This window comes from Sus scrofa, chromosome 13 (genome assembly GCF_000003025.6).
Source record: "Sus scrofa isolate TJ Tabasco breed Duroc chromosome 13, Sscrofa11.1, whole genome shotgun sequence".
Taxonomy (NCBI): Eukaryota; Metazoa; Chordata; class Mammalia; order Artiodactyla; family Suidae; genus Sus; species Sus scrofa.
Window position 1 is genome coordinate 99,758,821 of NC_010455.5, and position 19,593 is coordinate 99,778,413.

General features: G+C 43.7%; 1 protein-coding gene across 1 annotated transcript in view; it reads right to left on the reverse strand.

The window, feature by feature from the left end:
* Positions 1–19,593, reverse strand: part of LOC100514323 (NACHT, LRR and PYD domains-containing protein 1a-like) — a 41,052-nt gene that overhangs the window by 13,358 nt on the left and 8,101 nt on the right. The window contains exons 2-12 of the mRNA XM_021069727.1: positions 17,118–17,149; positions 14,402–14,446; positions 8,606–8,647; positions 8,255–8,284; positions 4,884–4,928; positions 4,476–4,523; positions 4,019–4,065; positions 3,874–3,923; positions 3,381–3,598; positions 3,019–3,269; positions 582–716 (exon numbers count right to left, since the gene is read on the reverse strand). Of these exons, the coding sequence (XP_020925386.1) occupies positions 582–716; positions 3,019–3,269; positions 3,381–3,598; positions 3,874–3,923; positions 4,019–4,065; positions 4,476–4,523; positions 4,884–4,928; positions 8,255–8,284; positions 8,606–8,647; positions 14,402–14,446; positions 17,118–17,149 (943 nt within the window). The remainder of the gene's footprint in view (positions 1–581; positions 717–3,018; positions 3,270–3,380; positions 3,599–3,873; positions 3,924–4,018; positions 4,066–4,475; positions 4,524–4,883; positions 4,929–8,254; positions 8,285–8,605; positions 8,648–14,401; positions 14,447–17,117; positions 17,150–19,593) is intronic.

Sequence of the window (19,593 nt, forward strand, 5' to 3'; positions counted from 1 at the left end):
ATTAACCTTTAATGTTCTGTGCCACTTAAGTTTTATATTCCTTTGAAGAATTAAAAATGCAAGAAAATTTAAAATCTTCTTAAAGAGAAAGAGACTGGATAGTCTATTTTTCCAATGATTGCAGATGAATCCTGAAATTCAACATCTTTGGAATAAACTCTTAAGTTTAGTGAAACAACTGCTTTCTTAGAAACTGGGAAACAAGAAAAGGAGAATAAAATGCATTATTTTGAATATCTTCAAAACATCACTTTTTTTTTTTTTTTTGTCTTTTTGCTATTTCTTGGGCCGCTCCTGTGGCATATGGAGGTTCCCAGGCTAGGGGTCCAATCGGAGCTGTAGCCGCCGGCCTACACCAGAGCCGCAGCAACGTGGGATCCGAGCCGCGTCTGCAACCTACACCACAGCTCACGGCAACGCCGGATCCTTAACCCACTGAGCAAGGGCAGGGACCAAACCCGCAACCTCATGGTTCCTAGTCGGATTCGTTAACCACTGCGCCACGACAGGAACTCCAAAACATCACATTCTAAGAAATATACGTCCTTACTGCTATTCCAAAATGGTTTTAAAATATCTACCTCCGGGGTGATTTCAACTTCCGGCTTACTGATCAGTCTGTACTTCTTCCCATTCTGCAATAACTTCTGGCAAACAGGAGGCTTGTCGATTTTCATGAATTTCTTAGAGGAGTGCTTTACAGACTTGGAAATGTCCTAAAGGTAGAAATAGGTTTTGGTTTTGAAATCCATCAGGAACAACTGTACGAAACACAGGCACCCTGGGGCAGGGCATGTGTCAGCCTGCATTATCTTCACTTTCTCCTACAGAAGGAGGACGGTGGAGTAGCTTTACAGCACTCACAGGAAAAAAACCCACACAGGCTGAGGCACCTTTGATCTGCACTTCAGGCTCCCAGATTGCCAAACATCTTTCTGCAAAAGCACTACAGCCAAAAGTGCAACACTTTACACCCTGTGTGGCACCAACAGTTTGCTTCTGAAGGATTTGAGAAAACTAAATTAGCACAAAGCATTACACATTTGTATTAATTACATGCCCGTCACGTGAACAGAAAGCATATTTCCAGTTTACTGAGTTTGTGTCTACAATTGATGTTTCCATCCCTATTTTCACAACTATCCCTTTGATGGGGCCCTTGAGGGGACAATGATTTTATATGTATTGTTCAAATGCCCCCATGTAACCTTTGGCCCTGGCTTCCTTGGCAAAAACAGCTGTATAAGCTGAACATGAAATTTCGGTTTCCTGAGGCACAGTTCAAGGAACTCTTTTCCTACATAGGAAAAAAAAAAAAAAAAAAAAAAATCAACCCAAGAAGGTGTAAAAATAAAACCTCAGGCAGGAAGGACATCCTGCCTTACTCACCACGCTCCCCATTGTTCTGGCTGTGTCTTTCTCTATATCTGCTGATAGGATCTGCTCACTACCCAGCTCCCCAGGAAGTGTGAATAATGTTGTTTTACTTAATTGAATTTACCTTTAAAGAATAGTTCATTAAATAATAGTACTTATTCCAAACCTATGCTAATTATACTTTGGATGCAATTATTTTCATACCATTCTGAAGACTACTTTCCCAGCTGAAAGTATTATCTTTAATGAGATTACAGGAAGCATATTTTATCTTCTTAGGAATTAACTAAAAACCTATTACTTAATAAAGTTTTTACACTTTAATACATAGTACTAATTATAATCTGCACAATTTTATTTTTTTAATGGGAGTTGCAATGTTTATTTCAGGTTCTCTCTTGGTTTTTTTAGTTTCTTCTTTTTCTTTTTTGACACAGGCAGTATGTGGAAGTTCCTGGGCCAGGGATCGAACCTGAGCCACAAAGCAGCAACCAGTGAGAACACAGGAGCCTCAACCTGCTAAGTCATCAGAGAACTCCCTGTACAACATTTTTAAAGCATGGAAATACTATAACCAAAAACCAATATGAGTATATAGTTTGATATAAATTCTATAATTCAAATTACAACTCACAAATTACTACATTTCATTACAGTTCTAATGCTCATTTTATTTTTAACTTCTGTCAAACCCTGACTTTGAATCTGAAAGTACAATTTTGAGTCACTGTTTTACCTACTATATTTCAGTGCCCACCCACCTCTAAGTCACTACATCTGCACTGGGTCAGGGTCTGCAAGGAGATACAATTCCCTGTTCTAAATATGATAAAGTTCAGGAAAATGGGCCGAACATCACAGCCTTCTTCTATGTTCTGCAAAACTGGTTCTACTCTGATAATCCAAACCCCTCCCCTCAGGCCATTCTACCTTAAATACATTGGGTGCTTCATGAATATTTCTGCTTACAAAGCCCAAAACATTGAGCCCAGGAACCATGGGTCAATTTTTACCCCCCAAAATTGTTCTGAAATGAGTTACCTTGCTCCCAAGGTCCATCTTACTAGAGGAGTTTTAGGCCAAGGAGAAACTTCCCATCACCCTACATTTGACCCAAAGACCACAGAGTATTGCAAGCCGTGGCTTCTCCAACTCTAATGCGAGCGCCAATCCCCTGGGAATGCAGCTTAGCGCACGCTCTGAGTCTGCAGGTCTGGGTGGGGCTGAGACTTAGCATTTTAACAGGCTCCCTGATGTCGGCCAGCTGCTCCTGGTCCCTGGTCCCCTGGTTCCCAGACCACATGCTGAGCAGCAAGGCTGTGGAAAATAGATGGCCTTGGCTGTCCACCAGGTAACCCTCTCCACAGCCAGGCCTGCTTATGGGGCCATCTTCACCTCTAAAGAGCTATTTCCCCATCTCTTATGTTCAGGATACTATTTACATGCATAAACACCTGTACTCCATGGATCAGACGACTCTGCCCATACCCTGGCAATGACCAATGACTTCTGAGGGCAAGCACCCAATGAGTGCCACCGTGGGAGGATGCTTAAGTCAACAGGGACAGGACCCACCCAAACATCATGTGATGTCTGAACACAAAGTATTTAACACTTAGTATTCATTTTCACTGACTTTACCTTGATGAAGGACTCATTATTGGTTGCTATGTACACTCGAAAAGACAAGGACGGGTTACGGTCGATGGCCTTGTACAGAATCACGGCCCCATGGTGGAATACCGTTTCTTCGCTTTGAATAACAGGTCCCACGGGAGAAAGAGAGGTCACGTGCCATTTGACATGGGTTGCAGAATGGTCCACAGTATATTCTAATGAGGCCCCAGTAGTTTTAACATGTAAGACTTTGAATGTCATGCTGGCGTCGTGGTCTGTTAACACGTGAAAGCGAATTAGTGCTTTAGGCCTTGCAGGGGTTGCACGCATGCCCTCACAGACACACATGCACACACTAATTAAACTGTCAGCAAACAAGTACTTACGACCCAAGCAGAGGGAATGTGGAAACTGAATGGAGGTAAGACAGGTCGGGTCACACTTAACATCAAACAAGGGTCCACCGACAGCCCAGGGCTTAACAACCAGGTCTGCATATTTGCTCCAGGACAAGATGGAGTACTTGATGTCAACTTTTCGGTTAACCTCGAATATCAGACCAGTTTCTGTGCACTCATAAATTCCCTCTGTGTCCACCTTCAGTCTGTATGGGACACATAAGAACACTTATTTAGTCCTGATGTTTAATTAGGAGAGGACTTCTTGAAGTATTTTTTTTAGTTCACTTTTTTGTTTTTTGTTTCACTCAAAAGCACGTGTAACATCTGAAGCAGCATCACTATCAACGAGAATAATCCAAGTAATTACATAAAATGTGTATAGTTATGCTGTTCTGTGTTTTCTCCTACTTGGGATGATTTTTATGTAGAAAATTAAATTATTGATGATACCGCATCTTCTGAATTTACCAGTACTTACAAAAACTGTCCCCGGGAAAGGAGCCTGGGGGTCACTGGTTCATTGCGTTTCTGGAGAAAAAGCATATATAGAATATATAAGTAAATGTTGTTTTCTTAAGTAAAGCAAATTAAAGAATCATACTTCATAATTAAAAGATACTTACGTCTTCAGCATTACAGTGTTCACAGTGAGATTGGATTTTATTAAATTCTAAATAATAGAGAACAAGTTTCACTTATAGGAATGTGACTGGTATTTTCAGACCAAAAAAAAATTTTTTTTTCTTTTTACAGCCACACCTGTGGCACATGGAAGTTCCCAGGGTAGGGGTGGAATGGGAGCTGCCAGCCTAAGCCACAACAACACCGGATCTGGATCCGAGTCACATCTGCGACCTATGCCGCAGCTTATGGCAATGCCAGATCCTTGACCCAATGAGTAAGGCCAGGGATTGAACCCACATCCTCACAGAGACAATGTTTGGTTCTTAACCCACTGAGCCACAACAGGAACTCCCAGATAAAAATGTTTAATAAATACATCTGATATAACCAGATTACAAAATTCAAAAGTATAGGCCCCTCAGCAATGAGAACATTTTGAAAACCACAAGTTCGTACCTGAACTCAAACAATCTGTGGGCAATTCTTTATCCTCCCATTCTTCAACTGTAAAAGACAGTGTTATTACTCAGGTGTTGGCACAAGTCAGTTACAGGGTAAATCACTTAAATCCCCACCTCCAGCTTCCCAACCAACAGGAACTTTAGACTTATACTGAACATCTCCATGAGTGAATTCAGGGACACGTGACACGTTACCACATTTTTGAGTTGTGCCGTGGGTCTAAGGCATGAAAGGAAGCTTGAATGTGACGCTTCAGTTTCCATGCACCCCACTGGGGCACGTAAATCTTTAGCTGATCTTCTGACACAGAAGCAACAGCTCTCATCACCCTCCTCTCACAGCACAGGGTGAACGGGGTGAATCCAAGAAAATGAAAGGGCAGGGTCCCTGCTTGGCTCTTACCCTGAGCAGACGCCTCCTCAGTGGAAGACTCTCCCAGCTCCCCATCTGTGGAGACAAAAAGTGCTCAGGGTGCAGGTGGCCATGAACAACCTCCTGACCCAGGCCAGCAGCTCAGCTGCCCAGCTCTAGCCCCCAGTGAATGAAGAATCCTTCATGGTGGCCAGGAGTCTCAAACCATACTGGAATCATTAGCCCCAACACAATACTTGACTAACATCAGCCCTTTTGGGCTAGTACAGAGTTAGAGATTATCTTGGAAGTAAGAGAGGAACTGACATCTGATTTTAGGCATATTTGAACAGGAACTACCTGGGAAGTCTCTGATTTAGCATGCAGACGCCTTCCATTGGCTCCCCGTTACTTCATCTCCTATCAGCCCCACACTTACTGCCCTCCTGTCACTGTGAGCCGTTTTCCGCATCAAAGGATGTTTCTGCCTCAGGACTTTTGCACTTACCGTCTCTTCAAAAAATTATTCAACATTGCTCACTCCCTCACATCCTTGTAGTCTCTGCTCAAACATAACCTTATCAGAGAGGCCTTCCTGAGGCTCTGCCCCCACCAGGGCCTGCCTGACACATCCCTTCCCTCTTCATTTTCTTCAGGGCACTGCCTGCCAACTCACACCTTATACACTTCAGTGTTCCTGCTGCCTGTCTCTCTCCCTACTAGAACATAAGCTTCATGAGGACTGTAACCCCTGGTAAGTGCTAATTTTCTGAATGACTAGAATTCCCTCCTACAAAAATATATTATGAAAGGGAACAGCAAGGTATTCCCCTCTTATCTACTCTGGCCACTAGTTGCATGAGCTCAGGCTCCCTTAGTGATGTACTAAATCTCTCTGTCCATTATTTTCCTCATTTGTTACATGGAGAGAAAGGTGAAAAATTAAATTACAGGTGGGGATTACGGCCAGCACAGAGCAAGTGCTGAGTGCTAGCTAACTGTCAGTAACTATTATTTTGCTACGGCGGTTAGGTGGAGCTCTTTTAAAAAATTAAAGAATTCTAAAGTAGAGAATAACCCTTCACTTGGGGTACTACCTAATGTGTCTAATGCTTGGCTTTGTATATTAAAGATGTGAACAACCTTTGGAAGGGTCAGCCCATTGGTAAGAAAGGCATCTTCAACACATGTGGAAGGTCCTAGGCTACCACCAACACCCAGAAAGCATGGACGCGCCCCAGGATGGTGCTCCAGCCCTGGCCACGCAAGCTGCCTGCTATCAGGGCATTACGGGGGGACCAGGGGTTGCAAAAGAGAATCAGCTTGAAAAAAGAGCACTAAGATGAAATGGAAAATAGAGACTAAAAATATTCAGAAATCTGGACTCAGAATACTGCAAAGGTTCTGAAATACTGTATCACAAGTCCTGTACCACAAAATCCTTCAATCATATTTCCTCAGTAGCTGTCCTAAAAAGCATCATAAAATTCTAAATTATCTAATGGCTACATTGCATTAAATTAATTCTAAATTATTTAATGTTATCTACATTGCATCTCATCCATATCCCATGTTTTTGTGTCTCGCTATTTGCTTTAGGAGCAGAGAAAAGCAAAGAGGTTAGAGAATCCTAAGTCCCTAGAGAACAGTATTGAACCAGCTCTTCCCAATCCAAGCAGAGAAACTGATGCAATTCTCTCCAACACATAAACCACAGATGCTCTTTAATCCATATGATATAAGCGACCTCAGAGTTCACGTCTGTGAGTAGAAGGCATAACCAATCATGAGGCTGATGGGTGGGCCTGCATCGCCAGCCAGCCCACAGAGGAGCAAGCATCCCAGTGTGGGCCTGCCTGGTCCTTCCATCTGACCCGATGGAGATGGATGGGGGGGGCCTCTTTAATCCCTTCCCCAGTGTGGAGGACAAAAGGTCTCTTAACAAAGAGAATAGCCTTGGGGAAGATAGGGCCCCACGGACAGCCCTGGGGCTCAGAGGACAAGTACCAACCTGGACCATCCACTTTCACCACCAAGAGCATCCACGTGTCTAATTGGGCCAAGGGCCAGAACCAGCAGCTTCCAGATCCACAAATGCCCTGTCTGACCACAGACTCTAGCCTCCCACCCAATTCTAAGCCTATCTCAAGCCTCACTGACTCTAAATGCCTTCCACCTGGGTTGCTACCCTGGCGAGGCCCTGACCCAGGCCAGGCTTCCAGGACCCTGAGAGCCCTGCCTCTGGGCTCTGTGCCCCTTTGGCCATTTACTCAGCTATTCCAGGGAAGACAAAGACCAGATCCCAATACACAGCTTTCTGACTTCGTTTCTATCCTAATCCAGTCCAGGGAGACTGGACTTCTGACTGCATTTTGCAGGATGAAATAATCCTTAATGTATAAAGAGGATGGGGAGTAGCAGAGCTGGTTCACATTTTTTCCTTATCGGTATCAGAATATGACATCTACTCCATGAGTGTGAAACAGAATAATTGCACGTTCTTATCAATATACAACATGATTGCAAGGAGCTTACAATTACCTTCATGGGTTCCCCACTGGGAAACCACAGAGTTAGATTAAATACAGGGGGACTTGAGTGAAGAGACTTCATTTATTTTAAAATATTACAAAGGAGAACTGTGTCTAGTCACTTATGATGAAGCATGATAATGTGAGGAAAAAGAATGTATACATGTATGTGTAACTGGGTCACTATGCTGTACAGTAGAAAAAAAATGTATTGGGGAAATAACAATAAAATAATTTTTTTTAATTAAAAAAAAAACAAAGGAACCCCTGCCTTGTTATAATATTTATGTTCACAGGGCAGATCACAACCCACAAACTGAGGGGAAAAATCCTAACATAAAATACAATCAGTTAAAATATTAGCTCAGTCACTCAACTTTTTTTAAAACAGTTTTTCACAAACTTTAGACCAAAACCAAATTTTATATTTACAATCTATGTCTTTACAGTGGTTTCATACTCAAGTTGTTCATAAACAGCCAGAACAGTGAGCCAGAAACTGTAAACCGCAAATGGTACATTTTCAGCAGCAGGCAGCTTACTTCTGCGATAAACTATGAGCCGCGACCAACAGGGCAGGAAGCCTTGGTCACTGCGGCAACGACACTGCTGTCAGTCCCTCAATCTCTTCTCCTTCAGGAACCATAAGGGCAGAATGGTACATGCACAGACTTGGCATCAATGCAGACTGAGAACATATCCCTTGTATTCCAAGAGTAGTGAGCTCAAATTTTCAAAATGCTCATTTGTTTCCCAGTGTTTAATTCAATTTTACACAAACAAAAGATCATGAACAAGCAACTTGCAACTTAAAAATCTCAAAGGTTATCCTGCTCTCTTCCTTTCAACAACAACAAAAAAGAAAGCCAGAGGAAGGAAGGATATACCCACTTGTTGTTTCTGGTTTTGGCTCCTCATTATCTACAAAAAAAAAAAGGTTTAAATCAGACTCATATGACAACTAAGAGAAAACAGGCTGATGGGTGATGGGAGAACAGGTAAAACGTTTGCCTCTCACCAATAGCAACCATTTCCTGTCTTTCTTCTTTAGCTCATCCTGTTTTGCCACTTTGCTTGCCAACTAGAAATTATTTACCATGTTAAGTACTTTTTCAGTACTTCACAAAAAAGACACTATTAATTACTATGTCCTAGAGGAATATAAGTGATGTGGGCATTACTTAAAAATAAAGGTTCCAATGTTCAACTAGAATTCTATAATTAAACACATAGATAACTCACCAGATTCGCTCTCAGAATTGCTCTCAGAACTGCTGTCCCCGTCTTAAAAAAAAAAAAAAAAAAAAAGCATGTGCCCAGAGAAGTACATAATGAATAAAAAGTATGAGCTGTTTTTTTTTTTTTAAATTATACATGTAATAAAAACAGATCCTAACTCAACTAATTTCTTCTTCTAATACATTCTCATTGAGTCCCAAACTAGTCTGGTTGACATAAGAGGGCTTATCCTTCTTTGGAACTATCTAAAATATATTTTAATTGTTTAAATATGAGCTCACATCACACTCTGGCTGCAATAATGGCTTTATTTGGGTGTCACCCACGTCCTACCCGATTGACCTGCCTCCCACTGCTGCTGTCCTGCTCTTGCACTTGTGCATCTAGACACTTTCCATGCACAAGCTGAATGATACAATGGTGCAGAATTCTGTAGTGTAAATGACATTCCCTGAGGCACAGGATACGTAGTCCAGTTGTTCAGTTCCTTCTGGAAAGAGAGGTGGCCAGGGATGCTCCCTCTCCTTCCTTACCCCCAACTCAGTGCCTCCACCCACCTCAATCAGGCTTCTGCTTCCATAACCAGTTTCAAATCCTTTTCCCAATGTCCCCAAAGGCCCACCAACCCCAGATCCACAGCTCCCTTGGGTAAAGACACCTACTACTCCCTCCTGCCCTCCACGGCCCTCCCGTCCATGGTGTCTGTCCTGGCTCTCTGCCTACCTCTGTGGTGCCCTCCACGTGCCTTCCGCTCTCCTCCACCCTTACCCAACTACTCACACCCCGCCCCCACTCTCCATTCCCAGCCTTCTTTTCACTTCCACAGCCCTGGGAGGGCATGTCAGCAACTTTCAAATCTGACGCCGACCTCCACCTCCAGGACCTCCCTGGCAGACCAAGGAAGCACCCAGGCAGTGTGCTCGGCCATGTTCATCCCCCGACTCCCACTCCTCAGCTGCTGCTGCTATTCACCCGCCACTCAGGCTCGGGATCCCTAAGTAAACACATGGTAAGCTATTAGCATGATTCTCAAATCTTCCCTCCCTGCATGCAACTACTGACAACCAGAAACCAAGGACAGGCAGTAATTACATGGAGGAAAGAAAAGACTGGAAAATAAAGATGAGAACAACACAGCAGCTAGGAGCAAGCAGCTTTTTTTTCTTTTTTTGAGTGTCCACAATGTGCCAGGTTCTGTACCTGTACTTTCTCATTTACACATATTCACTCACTTATATCTACTTGTTTTGCATATTTATATTTTTTATGTACATTTATGTAAGAACTTTACATGGACTTACACATTAACTCTTACTTCCTAATGAGGTAAGCTGAGGTCAGCAAATTTACTTCTGCAACTCCCACCCCACCCCCCAATCCTACTCCACTAATTCCCACCCAGGAGGTCTGAAGCTAAGATTTCAACCTGGGCAGCCTGGCCCCAAATTGCACCCTTAACCATGTTGTTACTTGCAAAGATGTTCCTTGTGACTTCAGCAGTTCAACACCCAGGAGGTGGTGACTGATCGGATGTGGAGGCAGAGGGGGAGCTGGAGGTAGGCTCCTCCATGAGAGGGTGCCTGAGTGGAGGGCAAGGCATGCACTGGGGAGAAGCGGGTGCTGAGAAATCAAGGTGATAAGACACAGCCTTGGTCCGTGCAGTGGTTCTCAACCTTGGTTACATGCTGCTATCACCTAGGGAGCTTTCTAAACACAGCCATGCCGGGAACTCTGCCCTCCCTTAGAGATTCTAATTTAACTGGGCTGGGGTGGGACCTGAACAGCAGTATTTTTTTTAAAGGTCCCCAGATAACTGCAATGTACACCCAGGGTTGAAAACAGCTGGACTAGAATCAACTCATTTTAATCACTCCCCCATTTTTCAAGCTGTACCCCAGATGATTACCACTCCTTCCTCCAAGCCCTTATAAATGCCACCTCTCCCACAAAAAAAAAAAAAAAAAAAAAAAAAAAAAAAAAAAAAAAAGGAAAGAAAAAAGGAGTCCCCTGGCAGCCAAGCAGTTAAGGATTCAGCATTGTCACTGCTGTGGCTCAGGTTTGATCCCCAGGGCAGGAATTCCCAAATGCCATGGGTGTGGCCAAAAAAAAAAAAAAAGATGCCATCCCATTGGCTAGAAATTCCTTCCCGAGACCGAATCTCCAGAGCTCCTAAGTAGCCATCAAGAGCCAGCCCAACCTGTCACTTCTGCCGGCAGTCTCCCTCTACTCCACCATGATCCATCCTCTCCCATTTACGCCACTGCCAAACAGTGGCTGCTTGTTTAGCTGTTGGTCTGTGAGCCCCTGAGGGCTGAGGCCATGTCTCATTACCTTGATTTCCCAGCATCCACCCTTACAGACATGCTCAATGAATGAATGAATGGGTGAATGAATGGATAGTTTGCCCAGCTTTAAAAAAACCAAGGAGTCCCCATCATGGTCCCTCTTTATTCTGCCAGTTCCCTCTGCCAGTCTGGGGCCTCTGCTGGGGTATAATTCTGCAGGGACCAGCCCCAAGTGAGGCACCTTCTGCCCAGATCCCTGGGAGATAGAGCCTGGGGCCATCCCTTCAATTCATCTTCCCTCTGTTTCTGGTCTTAGGACTCCTGATTCTATCTCTGTCTCCCTGCCCTGCAAGTCCCCTCAAGCCCCCAGGACCATCTTTCTGCCTCACAGTACAAATTTGAGAACCAATAAATTATTGGTGAAGAGTGACAAGCCCAAAGCCTCACACACAGTAGTCATTTAATAGGTGGTAGCTATTTTTATTAATAGGTCACATGCATTCCTAAACTCCTGGGACAGGCCAGACCAAGCCTGCGATGACAAGTGCCTTCCCATATTTGTTCAGGTGAGGGCTCTGGCAGCAGGATCCCTACTCCAGGAAGCCAGCACACAAACAATCCTCGACTCTGAGTTTCTCTTTTCCTGTTTTCTCATTCTGATGGGTGCCACCTTCACCACACCCAGCTGTCCTTTATAATGCAACCTAGATGCAGACAAAATCCATAGTCCCCTCCTTGAATCCCTTTCATTCAACTAGAAAAAGTTAAACTTAAAAAAAAAAAAAAAAAAAAAAGAAACCTTTGCTTTAAAAACAAGTAAAAGGGGGAGTTCCGTTATGGCTCAGCAATAACAAACCTGACTGGTACCCATGAGATGCAGATTTGGGTTCGATCCCTGACCATGCTCAGTGGGTTAAGCATCTGGCATTGCTGTGAGCCATGGTGTAGGTCGCAGACGTGGCTCAGATCCCGCGTTGCTGTGGCTGTGGTGTAGGCCAGCGGCTACAGCTCCAATTCAACCCCTAGCCTAGGAACCCCCATATGCCACGAGTGCCTCCACAGGCCCAGCATAATATTTGGGAAACAGAGCCCTGGACACAAACATGTCTGAGCTTAAGTTTTTCAAGAAAATACATGGAATTTTTTGGGGTTACCTGAGTTTTTTTCTCCTGGAGTAACTTTTTTTTCTGTAACAGCTTTATTGAGGTCTAGTTCACCACATACTACACAACCCACTCATTTAAAGTGTACAGCTTTGTATATTCACAGAGATGTACACCCATTACAACAATCAGTTTTACATTTTCATCACCTCCCCAAAAACTCTGTATCTTTCAACTATCACTCCCAACCTGCCCGTTCTGCCCAGGCCTCGATAACCAATCATCTATTTTCTGCTTCAATAGATTTGCCTGTTCTGGACGTTTCATATAAAGGGAATGGCATAGTATGTGAGCTTTGGTAGCTGGCTTTTCTCAATGAGCATGTTTTCAAGGTTCAGCTATGTTGTAGCATGTATCAGCACTTCATTCTTTTTTATGGCTGAATTATATTCCATTATGGTCTCTTTTTTAAATTTTTTTAATTTTTTTTGTCTTTTTAGGGCCGCACTTGTGGCATATGGAGGTTCCCAGGCTAGGGGTCAAATGAGAGCTATAGCTGCCGGTATACACTACAGCCACAGCCACGCCAGATCTGAGCCTCATCTGTGACCTATGCCACAGCTCACCGCAATGCCAAATCCTTACCCAAGAGAGGCCAGGGACTGAACCTGCGTCCCCATGGGTGCTAGTCAGATTCCTTTCCAATGAGCCACGACAGGAACTCCACCATTGTGGTCTTATGTAGTGAATTGTGTCCCCTCCATGATTCGTGTTGAAGTCCTAACCCACTGTACTTAGAATGTGACATTATTTGGAAATAGACTAGTCTTCATGGCAGTAGTTACCTCAAGTAAAATAAGGTCATTAGGATGGGCCCCAATCCAGGATGACTAATGTCCTTACAAAAAGGGGAAATTCAGACACAGAGACCCCTCACAAGGAGAACATTATGTGATCATGAAGATGGCTATTTACAAATCAAGGAAAGAGATCCAGAACTGATCCTTCTCTCATAGGTCCTCAGAAGGGAGACAACACTTTTCTGTTGGTTAAGCCCTCCAGGCTATGGCACTTTGTTATAGATAGCAATCCTAGCAAACTAATATAAACAAGCACACCACATACTGTTTATGCTTTTAAAACTTCATGGACACAGGGGTTTTTCCAAAGTCTAACGATCATGAAAAATGCTGCCGTGGGAGTTCCCGCTGTGGCTCAATGTGTTATGAACCTGGCTAATATCCATGAGGACTCAGGTTCAATCCTTGTCCTCGCTCAGTGGGTTAAAGATCCAGCGTTTCCATGAGTTGTGAAGGTCGCAGACATGACTTGGATCCTGCATTGCTATGGCTGTGGTGTAGGCTGGCAGCTGCGGCTCCAATTCCCGAGCCTAGGAACTTCCATGTGCCATGAGTGTGGCCCTAAAAAGCCAAAAAAAAAAAAAAAAAAAAACCCAAACAAACAAAAAAAAACAAAGCTGCTGTGAACATTTGTGCACAAGTTCTTATGCAGAGATACAATTCCATTTCTCTTGGGTATACACAGAAGAGAAAAATTTCTAGGTCAAATGGTTAAGTATGTTTAACTATTTGAAGACAATCAAATGGTTTCCCCAGGTGGTTGTGCTGATCTACACTCCCAGCAGCAGTGTAGGAGGATTCCAATTTCTCTACATCCTTGGCAACACTTGCTATGATCTTTTTCATCACAGCCATCCTAGTGGGTATGAGGTGGTATCTTGCTGTGGATTTTTGATCTGTATTTCCCTGAAATAATACAGGGCATCTTTCATGTGCTTATTGGCCATATGTACATCTTCCTTGAAAAGTCAATGTTTTAATCTAAAGGTCCTAAGTAATCTGGGCCCTCACCTGTCTCTGTAGACACACTACGGCCCTGTTACCCTTCCCCTCACTCTGATTCCAGTCATCTGGCCTTTTTCAGTCTCTGCAAACAAGCCCTGTGCACTTTCCCACATCAGGACCTTTACACCTATAAGTCTTTTGAATGAAGACAACTCTTCCCCACCTCTGCCCTGTTACCTTAAGTCCTCCTTTCAGAGGTCAAGTCAACCATCACCTCCTCAGGGAAGCCTCCCAGGCTAGGCTTGCAGAGGACCCTGCATTAGGTTCATGGAGCCAATCTAGAAAATGGCCTGCTTGTCCCATGAGAAAAAGTCTCAGTTTCAGTAAGTACAGCTTTATCACCAAACTTTAAAGTCACTGATTTCACTAGGCTAGGTAATCATGAAAGTTTAAAATGTATTCAACTCTTTCAAGTAGAAAGATGAAAGTCCCTACCTTTCACTCGGATTGTTAGAAGAAAAACAAATTATAATATATCTTGCTGTGAATGAGTTATTTTGTAAAAATTTCATTTGGACATTTACCAATATTAATCATATCCCTTACCTGATTTAGAATCCTTTGAAGTATCTAGGTTGGGGCTGGGGCAATCTAAATTTTGAGAAAGAAATAAAGTTTAATAGCATAAATACAAGGAAAAAATAGATTATATAATTTTCATAACAGCTGCTAAGCCAAAAATCACAGAAGCACCCTCTTCTATAAACTGAATCACCTCTTTGCATCCAAAGCAGCCTTGCACGTCAAATTAATGCCCAGTTACCAATGGTAAATAATGCTATATTCTCAAAGGAAAAAAGATTTAGACAAAGAAAGCTTAAGGCTTTTCCAAGAGAAGATGGACAGAAAGTCAACAAACTTTATAATCACACTGTGTTGGTTCCCTGGCAATCCCTCAGTTTTATGCCAAAGGAGTGGTATTGTTTCTTTGTTTGATCAACTCAGCAGCTCCCTAAAAACAACACTAGCCATTAAGTAATTTGACACCAGAAGGGAAAAAAAAAGCACCTGGTTTTAGATTTTGTAACTGAAGGGCAGACAATAGTGTTACTATACCAAAGAATCGGTGTCCTTCGACAATTTAGTGAATGACACACAGTTTGGAGGGAGGCTCTGAAGTTGGCCAGATAAGTTGGAACCAGGCTAGGGAGGACCTCAAATGCAATCAGGAAGAACTTGTCCTGGGGAAGGCTTCTCCTACAGGGACAGACATTCAAGCTGGAATGGGCTGTCATGCTCCTCAAGGTGTTGGTGGACGTGGTGAACATTGGTTACTGACATACAAGAAGCATTAGCCTCCAGAGAGCCTGGCACTAAGAGGTCACGGCAGAGATCCAGATACAAAGTGCTAAGAGGTGTGGTTGCCATGGGGCTGGAGATGTTATAGGTCAAGGAGAAGAAGAGGGTAACTGTTGCAGAAGTTACTAACCACATTAAATAGAGCAAGAGTATTTAGGTGTCGGGAAGGCCATACCCCTTGCCTGTATTTACACCACGCTCAATGAGACTACTCCACAGAACAGGGCCTGGAGCTTTTCCATTTCGTTTGTCTGGAACACCCACCCACACCAGGCCGGTGAACAACAGGGACTTAATTACTGGTTGACTAATTCCCCTGGGCTTGGCCAGAGACTACTGTCCCTTCAATTTAATAAACATCAACTCAGTATCCACTGTGTGATGGGCACTCTGCAGAAATAAGGAGACAATCCATGCCCAGCAAACAGTCTGTGGGTCAATGCAATATGAAGGACAAGGAGTGGCCGTGCATTAAACAAATGGAAAAATGAGGACAAACAAAACGAAGTAAGGCAGGCATTTTGCTGGCCCAAGGGAGGAACTGAGACCACTCACTGAAGGTGAGGGACTCAGCATGAGTCCTTGAATTTGATCTCACTGAAACAAGCCTTGGAGGTTAAATGTGCAGGAAGGGAGAGGCATCTCGGGGAGAGAAACAGGCAAAAGCAAAGAGAGAGGCGGGTGAGGTTCAGGTCAGCACCAGGAAGCAGAAAAGCCCAGCAGATCCAACCTGTACTTGACAGATCGGTGGCGTCCCCACACACTACACATTCCAGCCAAACGTTATAGGAACTGCTATTAGATTTTAATCAGAGTACTTTTATTAGGCAGGTTACTACTCTGCGCTGGGAAAATGAACCACAGGAGGGATACGAAACTGGAGAGAGTAAGACAGTAGCCCAGCAATGAGAGAAGGAGTTTCTAAGCCACTCTGCAGTCAAGTGACACAGGCCAAGGCCTGAAGCAGCCATGGAACCACCCTCCAGAGGGACTCTAAGCCATGCAGCACAGGATAAAGAGGAGTCAGAGCAAGAAATACATCCCTAGGCACGGTGTGCAGTCTTGAACAACAAATGGCACAGGTCAAAGAGAGGACTCGACCCTCAGCAGTCCCCAAACTTAGACCAAGACCTTCTTGTAATAAAAGAGTTTTCACTTGACCCAGTTTCAGGGATAGAATTATGTGCACCTATTTTCATTAAGTACCTAAAATTGACAACTCTCAAGTATTAAAGAAAATCCCTAGTCATTGTACATTTATAGAATTTATAGAACATTTATAGAATTCAGTTGACAATGCTTCAACTTATTTATAAGGTTAAAAAGAACGTCAGATGGAGTTCCTGTCATGGCTCAGTGGTTAACGAATCCGACTAGGAACCAGGAGGTTGCGGGTTCGATCCCTGGCCTTGCTCAGTGGGTTAATGATCTGGCGTTGCCATGAGCTGTGGTGTAAGTGGCAGACGCGGCTCGGATCCCGCGTTGCTGTGGCTCTGGCATAGGCCAGTGGCTACAGCTCTGATTAGACCCCTTGCCTGGGAACCGCCATATGCTGCAGGAGTGGCCCCAGAAATGGCAAAAAGACCGAAAAAAAAAAAAAAAAAAAAAACACATTAGAGCCAGAGTTGAAAACAACAGAGATGTAAGAGAATTTATCTTCTATTCTCAAGTTGTAAAAAAAAAAGAAAGAAAGAAAAAACTACAAAGGCTCAAATTCTTTACATTTCATTTTTTTGAATATCTGTTGAAAAATAGTCTTGAAAGAAATTCTGAAAAGTTGTCATTCTCCCATTATCCTAACTTATTATTTCAACACATTTCCATAAGTTGGTGAATGCATAAATATAACAAAGCAACTGCAGCCAATAAATAACATTCAAAAAGAAATTACTTTCTAAAAAACACAAATTTTCACACAGTATAAAGTTTCTCCTTAACGCAACGTTGACTTACAGTACCGTACCTTTTTCTTCTGAAGAGGCACTGTGATCATCACTACAACAAGAAAACAAAAAGTTTTATAGACAGACACTAATTTTATACAAAATTTTTTCTAAATTTTATACAAAATAATTATGAAAGTCTTCAAAATGATCATACTATGTTTCCCCAAAAAATGTGGCAGATGAAAAAGAACTCTCCTCAATGATCTTCCTGCCCCTCTCAACCCCCCTTGTCCAGGGGCCCCCAACACATCTCCCTGCACTGTTCACCGCATTGCATCCCACATCCCACCACACTGCAATACACGCAATACACCCTTATCCCACTCTCGCCTGGCCTCCCGCCCCATCTGTTTCCTTCCGAGAGCATTTCCGGGAGTCAACCTCCTGCTCCCAGGTCTTCTCACCCTGCTTCTCCTGCCTCTTTCTCAGAGAAATGAAGGGCTTGGATGGCTCCCATTCAATTACTCGGTCCTTCTCTTGCCTGACCTGACGTTCCAGCCTCACCCTCTGCTCTCCTCTGGCCAGTCTCCCGGGAGAACTCACCATCTCACTTCAAACTCCCCATCCTCTCCCAGACACAGAGCCACCTGGCTTCTGCTCTCCCGCACTAACTACCTAAACCACTCAAGCTGGAGCCTGCCTGACAGACTCAGTGTGCCCTCCTCTGTCCTCAGGGACAGCTCTCTCTTTAGATGAAGCAGGTAACAAGCTTCCAGTCTCTCTCACCAGGTCTGCTCCCCGCTCCCCTGTCACAGTGGCCTCTGCACTCTCCATGTGCTCCATGGGGCCCAGCCTCCTAGAGACTGCCTGTCCCAGGATCCTCCTCGCACCACCTGGTGCTCACCTCCATGCCAAAACTTCAGATCCTAAATGCTTACCTCCTTCTCAGGGCTCTTCCCTGAGCTCCAGGTCCTAGAGCCCAGCGGTCACTTCAGTACTTTAAATTAAACACGGTCAGCACGCCCCCTCTCCATGAAAACCTGCTCCTCCGGACCTACCTTTGCAGAGAATCACATCTGCAGGTCACCCAACTGGAACCTCCAGGTCATTACTAGCTCCTGCTCCCTCTTTCTCAGCAAGCAGTCAAGGTGGGTCCTCCTAAGCCTCCTCTGACACATCTCTCACATCTGTCCCCTCCATTCAAGCTCTCTCTCTCTCACTGGCTCTCACTGGCTGGTTGATTATACCCTCTCATCATTACTGCCTCACTCTCCTGGTTCATCCCTCATGTGACCATCAGCATGACCTAATCATGTCTTTGCTCACACCCTTCTGTGGCTTGTCACTACTTTCTGGCTGAAGCCTGAGTTCCCTGGCATGGCACACAAGGACCCCCATCCTGTGTGCTCCCCAGAGGGAAAGTTCTTCAGTGTCCCAAATACACCCTTTACTTCTCTACCCTCCCCCCCAAACACACATCACTCTCTGTGCCCTCCCCTGAAAAGGATCATTGTCTATGGTCTTGTAGGCCATGCACCCCAACTATGTGTGCTCCACAGAGATGTGCTTTGATGTTGGGGTATCCTCTGTGTGCATATAAGTGACAGCCCTGCCCTACCCCTGGATGTAAACTGTTCTTCAGCCCTAAGGAGCAGCATTTCTCAAGGTGTGGGCTGAGGACATGAGAGCTCTACAGGGTACCTTCCAAAAACTGTTTATCTGGGCCCTCCTAACCAGAATCTTTGATGAATAAATGAAAAGTCAGGAAGAAAACAACAACAGTGTTATTTGCACTTAAGAGTTTTTAAAATCTTTCTGTATTTTTTCATTGAATCACCCCAATAAGCCTATGAAGGCCATTTTACAAATGCAGAAACTGAGGTTCAGAGAGATTCACTAACTTCCTCAAGGTCACATGGCTAATATACAGAAAAGGAGCACTTGACCCTAGGCCATTGGAACTTCAAAGCCCCACAGCTGCCAGGTCCCCTGTCTTCCCTCACTCTCGACCACTGTATCCCCAAATCTCAATCCCAATAATGAAAGTAAAATGAGGAAGAAAAGAGCAAGAGCAGCAGACCAACTGCCTGCCCTTTTCCTTCTCTTCCTTAGGCTCTGGATTCTGTAAACTTCCTTGACTCAATAATTTCTCTCATAAACATTCCCAAGTATTTGGTATTTCCCAAGCTCCATGATTCTAGGAAAAACATGTATTCTCATTTTCAAGCCTAAGTCCTCTTGTTTTTTAATCCTAAACTCCAGCTCAAAAAGTCAGAGTGATGGTAAAGCTGAAATTAGGAGATTTTTCAAGACACTAAGAAAGGCTAAAATTTGGTTCGCAATGAAATGCATAAAAGAGCAAGCCAACCATTAATTACATCTTTTTTTCTCCAGACTTGTACTCTTCTAATGCAGTCATTATGACTTTTACTTTTAAAATAATTATGAGAACATGTATTGAGAGTTAGCTATTTATTTATTTATTTATTTATTTATTTATTGCTTTTTTAGGGCTGTGCCTGCCCTAAAGTTCCAGGGAAGTTCCAGGCTAGG